A 14574-nucleotide genomic window follows, 5' to 3' on the forward strand; every position below is an offset into this window, starting at 1 on the left:
CAAGTTTCTCTGCACAGTTTAAATGTAAAGAAATTACTTTTTGCAACACTGGTCAACATTTAGGCTGTGGTCTTCAAAATAATTTGCATACTGCACAGTAAATAATGCACCAGGGATGTGCACCATTTCACTTTATAAATTCAAGAATGAAAAATGCTAAATTGTACACAAAATACAGTAGTCTCAAACTGTAGTCAGAACATTGCATGTTTTATACAAAGGGTGGCAAACAGCGATTTCAGAAATACTGTTATTTAACATTTTTAATTGCCAGCAGTGGCCTGCGCATTTCTGGATGTCTCACAGCAATTTTACAAATCAAAAACAATTTACCCCTACCTTCACAATCAAGCCCATTTGCAGAGAGGGTCAATCCACTGGGACAAGTGCACAACGCTCCCCAAGTCTGGTCCACACAAGTATGACTGCAGCCACCATTTGCCTTCTGACAACTTTTACCTAGAAAAAGATGTTAAAACCTAATTTATACAACAGAAGCGAAGCAATTATTTCCTTCAAGACATGAGGCACCCTAAGTGCATAAAGATTTATACAGTGTGAGACTGTTTTAAAATTAAGAAAGGGTGACGTCACAGTAAGGTTGTTCAAAATCTTGAATTTGAGGCAATGTTGTTGATGTTAAGTCTGTGCATCACATTTAAAAAGCTGACAGCCAATAGTGATTGTATGGGAGATCGGGCTGCACGATTATGACAAAAATCATAATTGCCTATTATTTACCTTGACTTTGCAATTGCGAGTATTATTGTTGATTAATAGACCCCTTCAAGGTTTGTAAACATTGAATGACTATCGGGTGCGCGCGCAGCATGGGGTAAAAATGATCATACCATCTAGGCTTTATAATTTTATCAAATTTGACTTACATCAAATTAAGTGAGCACTACAAACACAAGCCTCTTTGATATTTGCATTGTACCAGTCTGCACGTTAATTGCTTGCATCCGCAGATGTTGTATTTGTTTGTTTTTGAGATTCTGCATGAATCGCGAAAACTTAACGGAAGACCTGGTGCGATTTTCACAGCCCGCAACGCAAGTAGGCATTTTTGACGATACCGAATAATACGCAACTCAATCTGCTGTAATGACTTTTCTGACCCCGACATGCGCAGTGGGAACCGCCTGTGACGTGAACCGTGAAGGGGTCTATAAACTTTAAATTGAAGTTTTGAAATGTTTTATAACTATGTGAAGCAGCTGCACGGTAAATTTAAACATCCAAAACTAAATAATATAATGTAAATAACAAATAATTATGGGAGTTAAGTTTTAAATGACGTAACTGCACTCACACTATACTTCACCCAAGTACAGACGAGCAGGGAGTGGGGGCAATAGCATTCTGGTATGGTTCGGTACAGTCAAGTATAATGTGAGTGCACCCAATGCAAAACAGTCTGTGTTACAATTAAACTCACGTTAGTTTGTGTCCTGCTCACCCCCACATAAGAACATTACATCCAAAGAACATCACATCCAAACCACACCACACCCAATTAACTTTAACATATCATCAACACTTTGTTTATGTGCCCAAAATTTCAAGTTTCAGAACTTGGCTGCACTCCCTTAATGCATAAATGCACTCAATGCATCAAAGAAAGTTTGACATATCTCTGTACAATGTTAGGATCTTATACCACAGGTATGGGGCTCATCCCTCCTATCGGAGCACTGAGCAACTCCATCACACATCTCTCTCTGGGTTAAACATGTACCATCAGGACAGCGGATGTTCATCTTTCCACATGTATCTGTAGTGACACATTTCAGACAATGTGTTAGATTCTTGGAGATCATGGATATGACAAGGATTATGTAGCTAGTAAAAGCACTTGCAGTCTGAGGGGGACTGGATCTAAATCATATCGATCTTTAACATAGATTTACTTTAATTTTAATATAATTTTAAATATAATACCCTCTGAACTGCTCATTGTGCACATTACATCCATCGGTCTGCGTAAAAAAAAAAAACGCTAAAAAAGTCAAGATTATAAAAATGCCCGACCGTGTCCGTGTGGACTAGGCCTTAAGCCCTGTCCAGGAAATTGTCCAGCCCCATACGCTTAATTTAATCCATGTTGGCACAACCCACATAAAAAGCACAATATGCAATTTTGCCAGTAGAAGGCACTAATCAATTACAAGAGCGATGCTGTGACGCTACAAATGCTACATCCGCATGCGGCACTGGGCCGATCAATTGGCGTATGACATCATTGCAGAGCTAGAGCGACTCAACAGAACTGCTTTCGAATCATTTCTGTGATTATTTGATATTATACAGCAATTGGTCTTGGCTGTGCTTCATAAAGTTGAACACACATTTGATTTCTATGGGAATAACATAACACCAATGACAGTGGATGGGGCAGGACATTACGGACATTCAAACATTGTTTAAAGATTTTGATCATGTACAGTAAATACAAAAGTGAGCAACCTATACAACACTATGCAAGTGATTTTTAGATATTTTAATTTAAAAAAATCTTTATATATTGTGCTTTTTTACTTGATATTCACTGACAATCTTTTCTGCCAAAGCTCTGAGATTTTATTAGGTGTCTGCATCAGAAAAACTGTGTGTGGATGTGTCACAACAGGCTTGGCTTCATTGACAGAATGCTCAATTGCTTTTCATGCACCATGCAGTTGTATAATCATGCAGAATGAAGACATTTAAGGGCAGCAGCGGAAGGGAATTTTTTAGTTACTAACATTTTGGCAACACTGCAAACAGGTTTTTAGTGTAAAACGTGTATTTACCACAAGATTCTTCATCAGAATTATCGGCACAATTATTGACTCCATTGCAGAGAAGGTTTTGAGGGATGCAGATCTTGTTCCCACATTTCCAGTCACTGGAGAGGCAGCCTGACCTCTGGTCACAATCCAGCTCATCCCCACCATCAGTACATTGGGCCCGTCCGTCGCAAACCCCCGATCCTATCACACACCCAGAACCATCCGCACACTCGAAATCTCCTGGAGGACAAGCTAGTGAGATACATTACCATCATAGGGTGTTATTGTTGCTCCATTATGGACTTGAATGGTGAATAGAAATTAACTAAAGCAGGGGTCTCCAACCTTTTTGTGAGCAAGGGCTACCACAATAAATAAAACGAAATGGAGGGCTACTTTTTTGATAGTCTATTCAAAACTTTTTGTTTTACTTCATGATTTTATTTTACTTGTTGATGCATTTTATTATTGTTTAAAATTTTAACATAGCTTAAAAAAAACCAAGCTAATATAAAAAACATGTAATAAATAAATATTAAAATTGAGGCTATTAATAGAATGCGTTTTGGCGGGCACCTCGCAGGCACCATGTTGGAGACCACTAAACTAGAGCAAATGAACTCTGCTACATACAACAGTCCATCTCATCAGACCCATCCTGGCAGTCACTGACACCATCACAACGCCATCTGTGTGGCACACATACGCCATCATCACACTGCCACTGATTTCCTCTGCAGTCTCCAAAAACACCTGAAAGCATATTTAAAGCCGAATTAAACTAACTGTATTTCATATATTTTTGAAAATTATAACTTATGCGTGGTTGTGAGAGCTGGTGTTGCATTATGCATTGTCAATATTATTAGATTGACAAGCACAAAGTTTTGGAACTGTATTGTATTTGTTAGGATTATCATTTTCTCTGCACTTAGTGTAAGAGACCGTACAACAGAGACTTCAAACTTGGCAGTATGGTCCCAAATTCACCCACTACACTCAATAATCAAGCACAATTATATCTGCCCAACAATTATTTGTGTCTCTGAATCTGTGAGTCATGCACTAAAACACCCATTTCCAAAACACAATTTAAGTCTATAAAAAAATTCAACCATTTTACACTTAATGAAAACCTACTTTTGAACTTCTATATTTTTTGTCCGGAAATTGGATTGGAAATAGGAATTACCAAATTATTTTTGCATACCACATCAATAAGTGACCACTAGGTTGACAAAGCAGACTTGATGCTGTATCTTGGCAAAGCTTTGGTATTGATAAAAAGGTTGTAATGAAATACCATTACAATCATAACCTGATAAATCATGCACAGTTTGTTTCGGCAAAAGCCACCTACTCGTTCCCAAGACACTGATAATGGGTTGAGGCAAGTGTACATATTAATCCCACATACCCTTTAAGCCTACTTTCAACAATGACGTCAAATAATAAAAGGATCAAATCATATTTTACTATTTTAACACAATAGTCAATGTCTACAACATTCACAATAGTTACAATGCGTGTGTGTGTATATGTATGTATATGTATGTGCATGTGTACATGTGTATCTGAATAATTTTAAGCATTTTAATCCCCATAAAATAGTATCTACTATATGGTATAGCCAGTATATCTGTCTCTCTCTCAGGGTTTTACATTCCTAGGATTTTTCCTCGTGACTATATAAGCTGGAAGGTTTTTCTCCTGAATTTTGAGAGATTGAAAGCTTGAATGACAAGAAAGAAAAGAGTTTATGTTTATCAGGGATTGGAGACCTGGCTAGAGTTATTTGTATAGGTGATAAGCGAAAGCAAACATTAGTAAAAAAAAATTTATTTCCCCATCATTTAATAAATATACTGATGGTTTACTTATTTTAGAATTACTTTTTTGTATTTTGTGATTGAATCATGCTGTGGGCTTATTTAAAACACATGTGGGCTTTATAAATTGTACCGAAGTCCAGTCCAGACTTTTGACTTTATTCATAAAATCTTTATTTTATATTAAAAATATCTCAACTAAATACACGGAGAGCTAAATATTGCATTTTAACAAACTTTTCTATTTTCCTTATAAATCACCTTATTATATATGATAAAAAACATATAAACTTAGATTTTGGTGGGCTTAATTGGTAACTTACTCTATACACTGAATAATATTTTAACAAAAATATTAAAGTTGCCTATAGGAATTCTAGGGACATACCAAGTTGAATATGATTTCATTTTCATTGGTTGCTTATGTGCAATTTTAATTCTGCATAGACGTAATGGCGCATGGAACTGTTTGATTCGTTTACACCATGATTATGGCAGGAACCGACTACCACCTACTGGTCAAAAGATAATAAATCTGGGGAGATCGACACAGTTTGATATGTACAAAACTGAAATGGCTAATTATTTGTGCTAAAATGGAAATCGATCACAAATCAAATCTTTAACACACCGCGAGGCTTATGACAATAATAAGTGGGTAAAAGCATGAGTACCTGACACCAAAATAAACACTGCAGCGAAGCAGATGAGAGGCCGCGCGTCCATCACACCTGCACCTGTTTGATCTGCACAAACACGCGGGCGACAATCAAAATCTTTTATTAGATTGAGACACACACAATCATGACGTCATGCCGTCGTCTCTTTTTTAGTGGCTGTCTTAAACCACACCTGACTTGAATTATCTTTCCTTGAATGAATCGAACTAATCAGTCTGGCTTACAGCTGACGTCAAAGTACCGCGAGAGCGATTCGCGAAATCATACGGAGGAGTCTGCTTTTAAATCGCTCTCGCGGAACTTTGACGTCATCCGGCTGTCGGTTCTTGCTGCGCAGCATGAAGTCGAACAAGCCTATTAGACTGCATTGCATGGGCGGGTTTAGGTTAAGTAGATATTTGGGGCTTAACCTAAAGACTTCCACGTATGTGTCAAAAACAATTTAAGTGTTAAAAGTTTAAAAGTTACATTATCCAGCTAAGACCAGCATAAGCTGGTTTTACTCTCATCTTGGTTTTAGCAAGCTGGTCTGGCTGTGTTTTGGTCACTTTCTAAGCTGGTCTAGCTGGATTTAGCTGGTCAGGCTGGAAGACCAGCTTAAACCAGCTACTGCCACCTTAAACCAGCATTATTTCAACCAAATTTCAATGTTGATTTTTAGGTGTTTTATTAACCTTTTGCAACCGTTTAGCATTAAGTGCTGTATCAAATTGTTTCAACATTGAACGAGAACTGAAATTATTTCAACGTTGAAGGGATCCCTACTGAAAAATCCAGCTATGATCAGCATAAGCTGGTAGCTGGTTTTAGCTGGTTTAAGGTGGTCCTCCCAGGTCTTCCAGCCTGACCAGCTAAGTCCAGCTAGACCAGCTTAAAAGGTGATCTAACATTTAACTGGAACAAAATATATGAAAGTATATTTTTTTGCGTGTTATATACATAGACTGTAAAAAAAAGGTTATGTACAATTTTTTCCTCATAATTAGGCGTTTAATTATTCCAGCGGCACAGCAGGTTATTGTTGACAAGTTATTTAATGTGTACATTGTTTGTTTTACATTTGTACATTTTACTAATTAATTTTATTATTATGCATTATGCTGTTGTATTTAGATGTGTGTACTTGAAAGATTCAGGTATCAAGAAAATGGTTTGTGGAAACACATTTGGCAATAAAACCTATGGTTTGTGGAAACACATTTGGCAATAAAACCTTTTATGAATCTGACCCATTAACTCGCTCATATTTCCCCCCACCTCTTTTCAGTATGAGATTTTATTAAGTCAAATGACAGACAGCCATATCGACAAACCACTGCCTCCCTGCTAGAATTTAACGTCACTTTATAAGAGAAAATCTTATTAACCAATAAGAATTGTATCTAGTTTGTGTATTTGTTTTTTACGTTAAGAAGGACGTCGTTTTCAGCCAATCAAAATGGGGAACACACTTGACAGGCTTTTCTTTATCCAATAGAAAACTAGTTGGCGGGGCTTATGCTGACAGCGTGTCGCGCTGTGCTCTTTAAGGTTAGGTTGCACGCATCAGAGCTCGTCGTCTGCTGTAGTATTTCGGCTACGGGGGGAAGGAAAATATAGCTTAAAATCGACTACAACACTTTTTCAAATATTCCGTTTCGCTTGGATTTTACCTCACACCTTTCTTACAGGAACGGCTTCCCCCTAAAGGGTGAGTTTTAGCGTTAAACAAAATGTAGCGCTTGCAAACCCGTTTGAAATCTGTTTATTTTTCTGTCAAAGAAAGTAGCACAGCCTGCTAGCGGTTACAACAAAATCATCAATCACAGAAACTCGCATTTGATCAAAACAGCGCAAGTTTTGTTTGAACGTACATGGATGAAAAGGCTTAGAATATAGCGCATAGTGCAAAGTATTGATTATGGGGTTTGTTATATTGTAGGCAAACCGGGACAAAGAGTCGATTAGCGGCCCATGCAGCCATAACCAGCCCGTGATCCACCATCAGATCCGGAGGAGGTAAACAATGCGTTTATTTACAAGTTTTTACTCTTTTTAAACACACACTGTTGATTTTTATACTACGGGACGATCTTATATGGTGTACGTACATGATTGGATTTAGGCAACCAGAGGATAGTGATCTTGTAGTTTGTTGTTTTCTATATTTGCCCAGTTTAGTGTCAAAGTGTGTTTACTGTATGAAACAATCAGACTTAAATAAAACTTTCATCACCTGGCTGTGTTTTTTTTTTTTTTAGTTTCCGTTCGTGTTTCAAAAATGATTTATCTGCCTACCCAAACCAGGCAACAGTTTTGGCATTAAATGTGAGTTGAGAAATGCTGCTGACTCTGAAGGCGCCAAACACATCCAATATCCCAACCGTGCATATAATAGAAACGTCCATGTTAATGATGCTAATGGCCCAAAACGCGTCAATGATAACCAAAACTGCTTCAGTCATTAGATATAACAACCTGTGATTATAAACGTGCCCAAAATGCCCCTGAATGCTTATGATGGTCAAAATGCTTCAGTTATGATTTTATAAAGTCAAATGTAATGCTCCCAACTATTTTATTTGACAGATGATGGCATGAGATGCTGTTTAGTTTGACAGTTCCCTAGTATTGAGTGGTTTGGGATCTGATGTGTAGTTCAGTAATGGCTTTGTACATAAGACTTGATCATAGTGGTACTGTGTTGAAGCAGTGGTAAAGCAAGATGTGTGCATACAGTTCAGCATTAAGCAAATGATGAGAATAATTCCCAAATCATCTTTAGTAACGTTAGGGTTTGAAACTTTAATAAAGTAATAAAGAGCATGAACTGTAAGACATTTACCTCCGGTTTCACAGACAAGGCTTAAGGCTAGTCTTAGACTAAAACACGTTTAAGCTGTGTCAACTGAAAATAACTTGCACTGACAGATCTTAAAATATGCCAGTGCCATCGATTTGTCTCAAGATACACACCAGTAATGTCTTTTTTGTAGGCATGTTTATAAAACCTCTTAATTTTACTAAGGCATAGTCCTTGTCTGTGAAACCAGGCCTTAAGGGCTCATGTAGCTATGGCATAGAACCTGTGCACAACTATAAATTATGCTTGGAGTCGGTTTCCCGTACAGGGTTTAGATTAAGCCTGGACTAGGCTTTAGTTATATTAGGACATTTAAAAAGCACCTATTGTCTGATTCATGTTTTTACATTTCCTTTGGTGTGTAAGTGTGTATTAGTATATGTTAACGAAATGCAAAATGTACATACCCCAAAGTAAACAATAAGTTATCGTCTCTAATGTAATTTACTTTTCTTGGACAACAACAAACACACGGATTGTATGCAACAGTTTTACCTTTTGGGATTGGTGATGTCGAGAAGACGTTATCAAAATTCCTCCGGCTTCAGACTCACAGCCTGTAAGTTAACCTCTTTTAGCGTTGCATTGTTGTGACCGAATCTTTCAAACATGGTAAGGAGCGTCACGTTTCCGGCTGACATCAGAGGTACTTGGGCCAATCACAACGTACAGATTAGCTGGCCAATCAGGGACGCAGAGCTTTTCAAATCCGTGCGTTTCAGGAAGAGCATGAAATCTGGAGCTACAAAAATGTACGGTATGTGGAAAATGGTTTTTTACCATAAACCACACAAACACATTGTATAACACCAAATACACAAAATAACGTGTTTTTTAGCAATGAAATAGGTGCCCTTTAAGTAGTTTTTACAAACATAACTTACAAAAACATTACTGCATCATGAGACAAAACAAGGCCACTGATATGACACAAAATATGTCAGTGAACTGCAAGCTGTTTTCAGTTAGCTGTTTTCTAACTATTTTAGTCTTGGGCTAGACTTAAGCCTGGAGTATAGTCAGTTTTTTTACCTGTCGAACACACAGCCTTGAAAAGTGTAGTTCATTTGCCTTCATATTAAAACATCAACCTTCCTGAGACACCCTCTTTACACCTGGTATTAAGATGTGTTTTGGTCAATCGGATCACATGTGGGCGACGCTACATACTGGTGTAAACAGGGTGTAAAAGTTTTGAGCTTGGCCACTTTTGACCACATTCAAAGGTAGTCAAAAATGCAATCAACCTGATTGCTGTTTTGGTGTAAACATACATGTGAAGCCATGAAGCTGTTTTTTCATCACAGTTCATGTTGTGGTGTTCTTTTCTTTTAAATTGCTAAGTATTAGGAAACATAACCAAAGTTTTATTACAGTACATGTGTAGGGAGTAAGGATGCTCTGAATGATCGGCTGTAGATCTGTATTGGCCGTAGATCTGTATTGGGCGATTGTCGCATTAAATGATGCATATTATATAAATGACACGAACATGTAGTGAATCATAAGTTAACAGTGTTGTATTGTTGCATGACTCGTACTCCCTCCCGCTGTAGTAAAGCCCGATTTACAGTCGTGCGTAAGTTCTACGACGTAGGCTATCCGCAGCCTGTGCATAGCCTGACGTGCACCTCGCAAAAATTGTAACAGCGCGTCAGTTCTACGCGGACCGCAAACGCTGTGATTGGTCCACCAGAACCCCTTCCATCAGGTAAAAAAACTGTGTTATGGGTATTTCCGTTTGCGATGGTGAAAACAAAGAATGGTCAAGTTGAGGAGTGATTTAACTCAAATGGCAACAAAAGTCACTGTTTATTTACTTCCATCAATGCTGGTCTTCTCAAATCATACACAACAAGTTGCTGTTTCTTCTTCGTTTGTGGGTTAACTTGCCAAGCTTCTTCTTCTTTGACAGTCGCGCTGCTACTGTGGTTACATGCGTGGATACTGCCTACCAGCGGTCTGCGCATGTGTTTGCACGTCGACGGGGACGCGGAACCTACGCCGTCGCGGCTACGCCATACGACCTAGGCACAACTATAATGAGCCCTTAACGCCTTCATTTTTCCATACGTTAACGGAAAGAATTTGTAAAGCTAATCTTTCTTTTATAAATCTGATTAAACTAAAGACTCTTCGGAGATATAAGGATGTAATACTACTCTATAGGTACTCCAGATTAACATCAGAAATGCAGAAACAGCGTGTGTTATGTGTGTTTTAAAATTCATTAATTGAGAGAACGCGTATTTGCACGCTTAATTTTCACAGCCCTATTAAAGACTGTTCAGTGTTTTATTTTCATTACTTGTAGAATGAATATTTGTTGTGCTTATTTATTTGATTCTCTAAAAAACAATAATATAGCATATTAAATAATATAACAAAGGCAACATCTGTGATTTTACTTTATCTAGAAAAAAGTTAACACTTACAGTCATCAAAGAGCTTGCATATAAGCTTGAAGAATCAGTATCGGGCATTTGTATTGGCCAGTCATGATGACAAGAAATTGGTACTTGGTATCGGCTGCAAAAATCCTGATATGAGCATCCCTAGAAGGTGACAATATTTTTGGTGGATTGGTTACCATTTGTGTTACCATATTTTTACTATAAAAATGCTCTTGTTAAATTATGGTTACTAGTAGTAACTATAGATTTGATCATGGTCTTATTAGGGGTGCAACGGATCACAAAACTCATGGTTCGGATCACATTACTGTTTTTGAGGCATGGATTGGATCATTTTTTGGATCAGCAAAAAAAAAGGATGGGAAATCAAATAACAAATCAATAAATTAAAGCTGCACATTAAGTATCATTAGGTACAGAAATCGAATCAATTGAATAATAACACTGTATTTATTATGGATGTCCCGATCAGGTTTTTTTGCCCTAACTCTGTGCCAGCGCATAACTATTGATGTGTTAAAAGTAATGAGAATATAGTATATATGTTCAGGGGTTAAATTGGGGTTTGTTTTGTGGGGATGCTCTGTTAGGAGGGAAGGTTTGATGGGTAGCATGTTTAATCCTGATGACAGCAAAGCCACTGATGTGTTTCAATGACATTTTGGACCTCTGATAGGATTGTATGAGTTTCAGCTTTAAAGCTGTGCCACTCTTTAAAACCTGAACTTTAGATTATGCACATCTGTGAGTCTGACGCCCTATATGCATTTGTTGCACATGTCATTATGCACTATTGATAAGACTCAACCTCCTTGACTAATTCTAGGCATAAGATAGACTACCCAAAAAGACTCAGTTAACAAGAAAAACAACATACTTATTCAGCAATAGGCTATGTCTTTTAAATCAGTTAGTTAAACAATCACTATAGTTAGGTCGTAATTGATTTGTATAATCAAAATACATTATTTTATTAAACTATACAATACGTTGTATCCAGTTATCTAGTTAACATATTGTAATAAGATGAATGACATGGCTATACATACTTTAATACTTTGTTTCTAGACTTCTATTAATTTTTTTCGACGTGTGCACCATTCTTACCTCTCTCTATCTCTCATCTCTACAATGTGCAATGTGATCCTCCTGCGCGAATACGCGTTCTTGAGGTTCTGAGTGAGACAGAGTTCTCTTTGTCTTGGGTTGTTTGATTAACATTAATGACACAGACTTAAGTAGGTTAATTGAGATTACTGTCTCTTTAAGACCAAAATTTTGTTTGTACATTCCCTGTCAAGAACAGAAAGATTTTATGTTTGCTTGCTTTTTGAAACCCGTCTTGATGTGCAGTATTGAGTGCCCTTAAACGAGCACACGCACAGATAGAGGGCGAATTACAAACTGCGCAGCATAAACATGCGTCCCACATAAAAACGTTACGTTGCTTTTCATTGCTCTATTAGTCAAATGTATTTTAATACACTACAGTATGAGATACAGTGACGCAAACTCTAAAGTTTACACATCAAGAGTTCTGAATTTGCTGATCTTTGAAGGATGATCACGTCTGACTCTGGACACATTCAACCGCACGTGCGTTTGTGGGTAAACTTTAAAACATGTGCAAATGATAAACCTTCCCTATTTAAATTTGCATATTAATCCGCGAATCACATGCAAGCCGAGCCGTGGGACGTAATCCGTATGGATCAACTGCAATCTGTTGCAGCACTAGGTCTTATTAAAGTAAAACTAAAAACTGGTAATTGTTACATGAATTTTCATAATGGAATTTTCTGAATTGTTAGCAGAACAATGGTGTTGTGCATTTTGTATTATATATTTTTGTTTAATTAGCATATTACCACATTCATCATCATAAATGAGCAAACTTTCTCCAATGCGTTGACAGCAGTAAAGAAACTGTAGGCATATATAATTCTGTGACTGAAATACATTTTATACTTAAAGGGATAGTTCGGCCAAAAATGATATTAAACCCATGAGTTAAGTACTATTCGGACAGGATTAGTTTTACATAGGGAGTTTCTCTGCTGCTGCTCTGTGTCCCCGCCTTCTGAATTTGTCATACATCACACCTTTTTTCCGTGTCCGGCTCGCACGCGTCCGTGCAGCTTTTCAAGTATAGTCCCCGTGGCTACGTGCGGATGGCCTTGTTCGTAGGGTTGCCGCGGTGACAGAATTTTCCCACCGGTTAATCAGCGCGTCACAAACCCGGTTATCCCGGTATCACCGGGTGGGAGGGGCTTATAAATGCGCATGCAGACGTGCACATTTTACTTTCACTTTTGAATTACGCAACTGTTTAAATGCAGTGCTTGCGTATGAATTTGCGTGCAATGCGAGTGCAACAGCTGGTAATTAAGTGCTTGAGTCAATGTGCGCAGGTAATTCCCGCCAGTCCCAAGCAGCAACCGGCTACTTCTCCATAAAGCGCTGCTTGAATGATGGGTTTATTATTTTTCTTAATGAAAAACACAACAACAAAATGATCTCGCTTATATTAAACATCATGTATAACAAAATATATATATTATATTATTATATATTATAACAAAAACGAGTAAGCTTGCGGATTCTGCCATCTTCTGGTCAGTGAGCTTGCCTCGCACTCTGACAGAAATAAATGAAATCTGACACCTGCTGCTCTGTGATGTGACGCGCGTTCAGCTCCGCTGAATTCAGGCAGCAGACACATTCAGTGTGTTTGCTCTGCTAACGAAACTAAATGATTTAATTACATGACAATATCAAAACAACGGTGAACGACGGTGTCGCGGTGGGCAAGTGATCTAACCGCAGACCTGCCAACCCGTACGCATTTTGCGTAGCAGGTACTCATTTTGACCTCAATGTACAGTGGTACGATTTGTCACTCTAAACTACGCAAAAACCTGATGACGCCTCTGCCGCGCGAAGTACTCGAAACAAGCAACAGAAAAAATAAAAATGTCAAATCATAGCACTGGGCTCATCCACCACATAGAAAGTGGGGATGATTGACAAGTCGTATGGCCAATCAGTAACAAGAGTCTGCTATCGACGGAACCTTAAAATCCTGTGTGATCTCTGTCCTCCACCCACTGTTTCTAACAATCTTTTTCAACGGAGAGTCAAGACGTCTGACCCCCTAAGGTAAACTGGTCAGGGTGGATGTGCAAAGTTGAAATTATGATTTAGCTTAATCCTATGAAGTCGACGCTCTCGCGGGTTCCGTTTCATAACGTGTACTTGACCGCAAGATGCGCTAACATTACTTCTGATTTGTAAATTAGCATATTTTGTAATTGAGCGCTTACGAAAAAGTACCATGATTTTACCAAGGGGGAGAGCATCTAGTTTTATTAAAATAAAAACACAAAATTCACTCTCAGTGAAGGGAATCCACCTGACATCCGAATGAAGCGGATTAAATGCACTCTACAATAACGCGCTCTTGATAATTGTCAATAAAATAAAACGTCATATACAAACCACATCAAATAAAGTTTTATACATGGAGTTTTTTTATTGTGTGGAACACAAGTTATTTTGAAAAGTGTTGGTAACCAAACAGTGTCTGGTTCCCACTGCTCTCCATTGTATTTTTTGCTAGTCAGGGAAAAACAAAAATTTTTTTGTGTTTCACTCAAGAACGAAATCATGACGGTTTGGAACAATATGAGTAAATAATAACAGAATGTCATTTTTGGGTGAACTATCACCCACTATTTAACAGGAATATCACTTTAACAGTGTTTGTGCAGACATGCTAAACTTTGGAGATTACAGTATTTAACATTAATAATGTTATTATTCACCATGTATGGCAAATTTTGTTAAACATGATTTTATTCACATTTATAATTATTTTTAAAGCAGATTATGGCTGGATGGGAAAAAAGTGAGTGCAATGTGCAGCATGTTACCTTGAAAGTTACCAAGAGGTGTGTGTGCGTGTGTGCGTGCGTGCGTGTGTGCGTGCGTGCGTGTGTGTGCGCGTGTGCGCTTGCATGTGTTAAATTATATGTT

The 14574-nt window shown here is 37.9% G+C and overlaps 2 protein-coding genes across 7 annotated transcripts in view; one reads left to right on the forward strand and one right to left on the reverse strand.

Moving 5' to 3' along the window:
• Window positions 1-5426, reverse strand: part of LOC129447401 (uncharacterized) — a 65280-nt gene extending 59854 nt beyond the window's left edge. For both annotated transcript variants that reach the window (XM_073874013.1, XM_055209119.2), the window contains exons 1-5: window positions 5278-5426; window positions 3408-3527; window positions 2796-3026; window positions 1664-1777; window positions 340-459 (exon numbers count right to left, since the gene is read on the reverse strand). In XM_073874013.1, the coding sequence (XP_073730114.1) occupies window positions 340-459; window positions 1664-1777; window positions 2796-3026; window positions 3408-3527; window positions 5278-5329 (637 nt within the window). In that variant the 5' untranslated portion in view covers window positions 5330-5426. The remainder of the gene's footprint in view (window positions 1-339; window positions 460-1663; window positions 1778-2795; window positions 3027-3407; window positions 3528-5277) is intronic.
• Window positions 5427-6802: 1376 nt separating this feature from the next.
• The window catches only part of smad2 (SMAD family member 2), a 31528-nt gene continuing 23756 nt past the window's right edge, over window positions 6803-14574 (forward strand). For 2 of the 5 annotated variants that reach the window (XM_055209116.2, XM_055209117.2), the window contains exons 1-2: window positions 6807-6973; window positions 7205-7281. The gene's annotated coding sequence lies outside the window, so the exon portion shown is untranslated. Of the gene's footprint in view, window positions 6974-7204; window positions 7282-14574 lie in introns of all 5 variants that reach the window. The other 3 variants (XM_055209115.2, XM_055209114.2, XM_055209118.2) reach the window with 3 other exon arrangements.

Source organism: Misgurnus anguillicaudatus, chromosome 12 (assembly GCF_027580225.2).
Source record: "Misgurnus anguillicaudatus chromosome 12, ASM2758022v2, whole genome shotgun sequence".
In the NCBI taxonomy this organism is placed as follows: domain Eukaryota; kingdom Metazoa; phylum Chordata; class Actinopteri; order Cypriniformes; family Cobitidae; genus Misgurnus; species Misgurnus anguillicaudatus.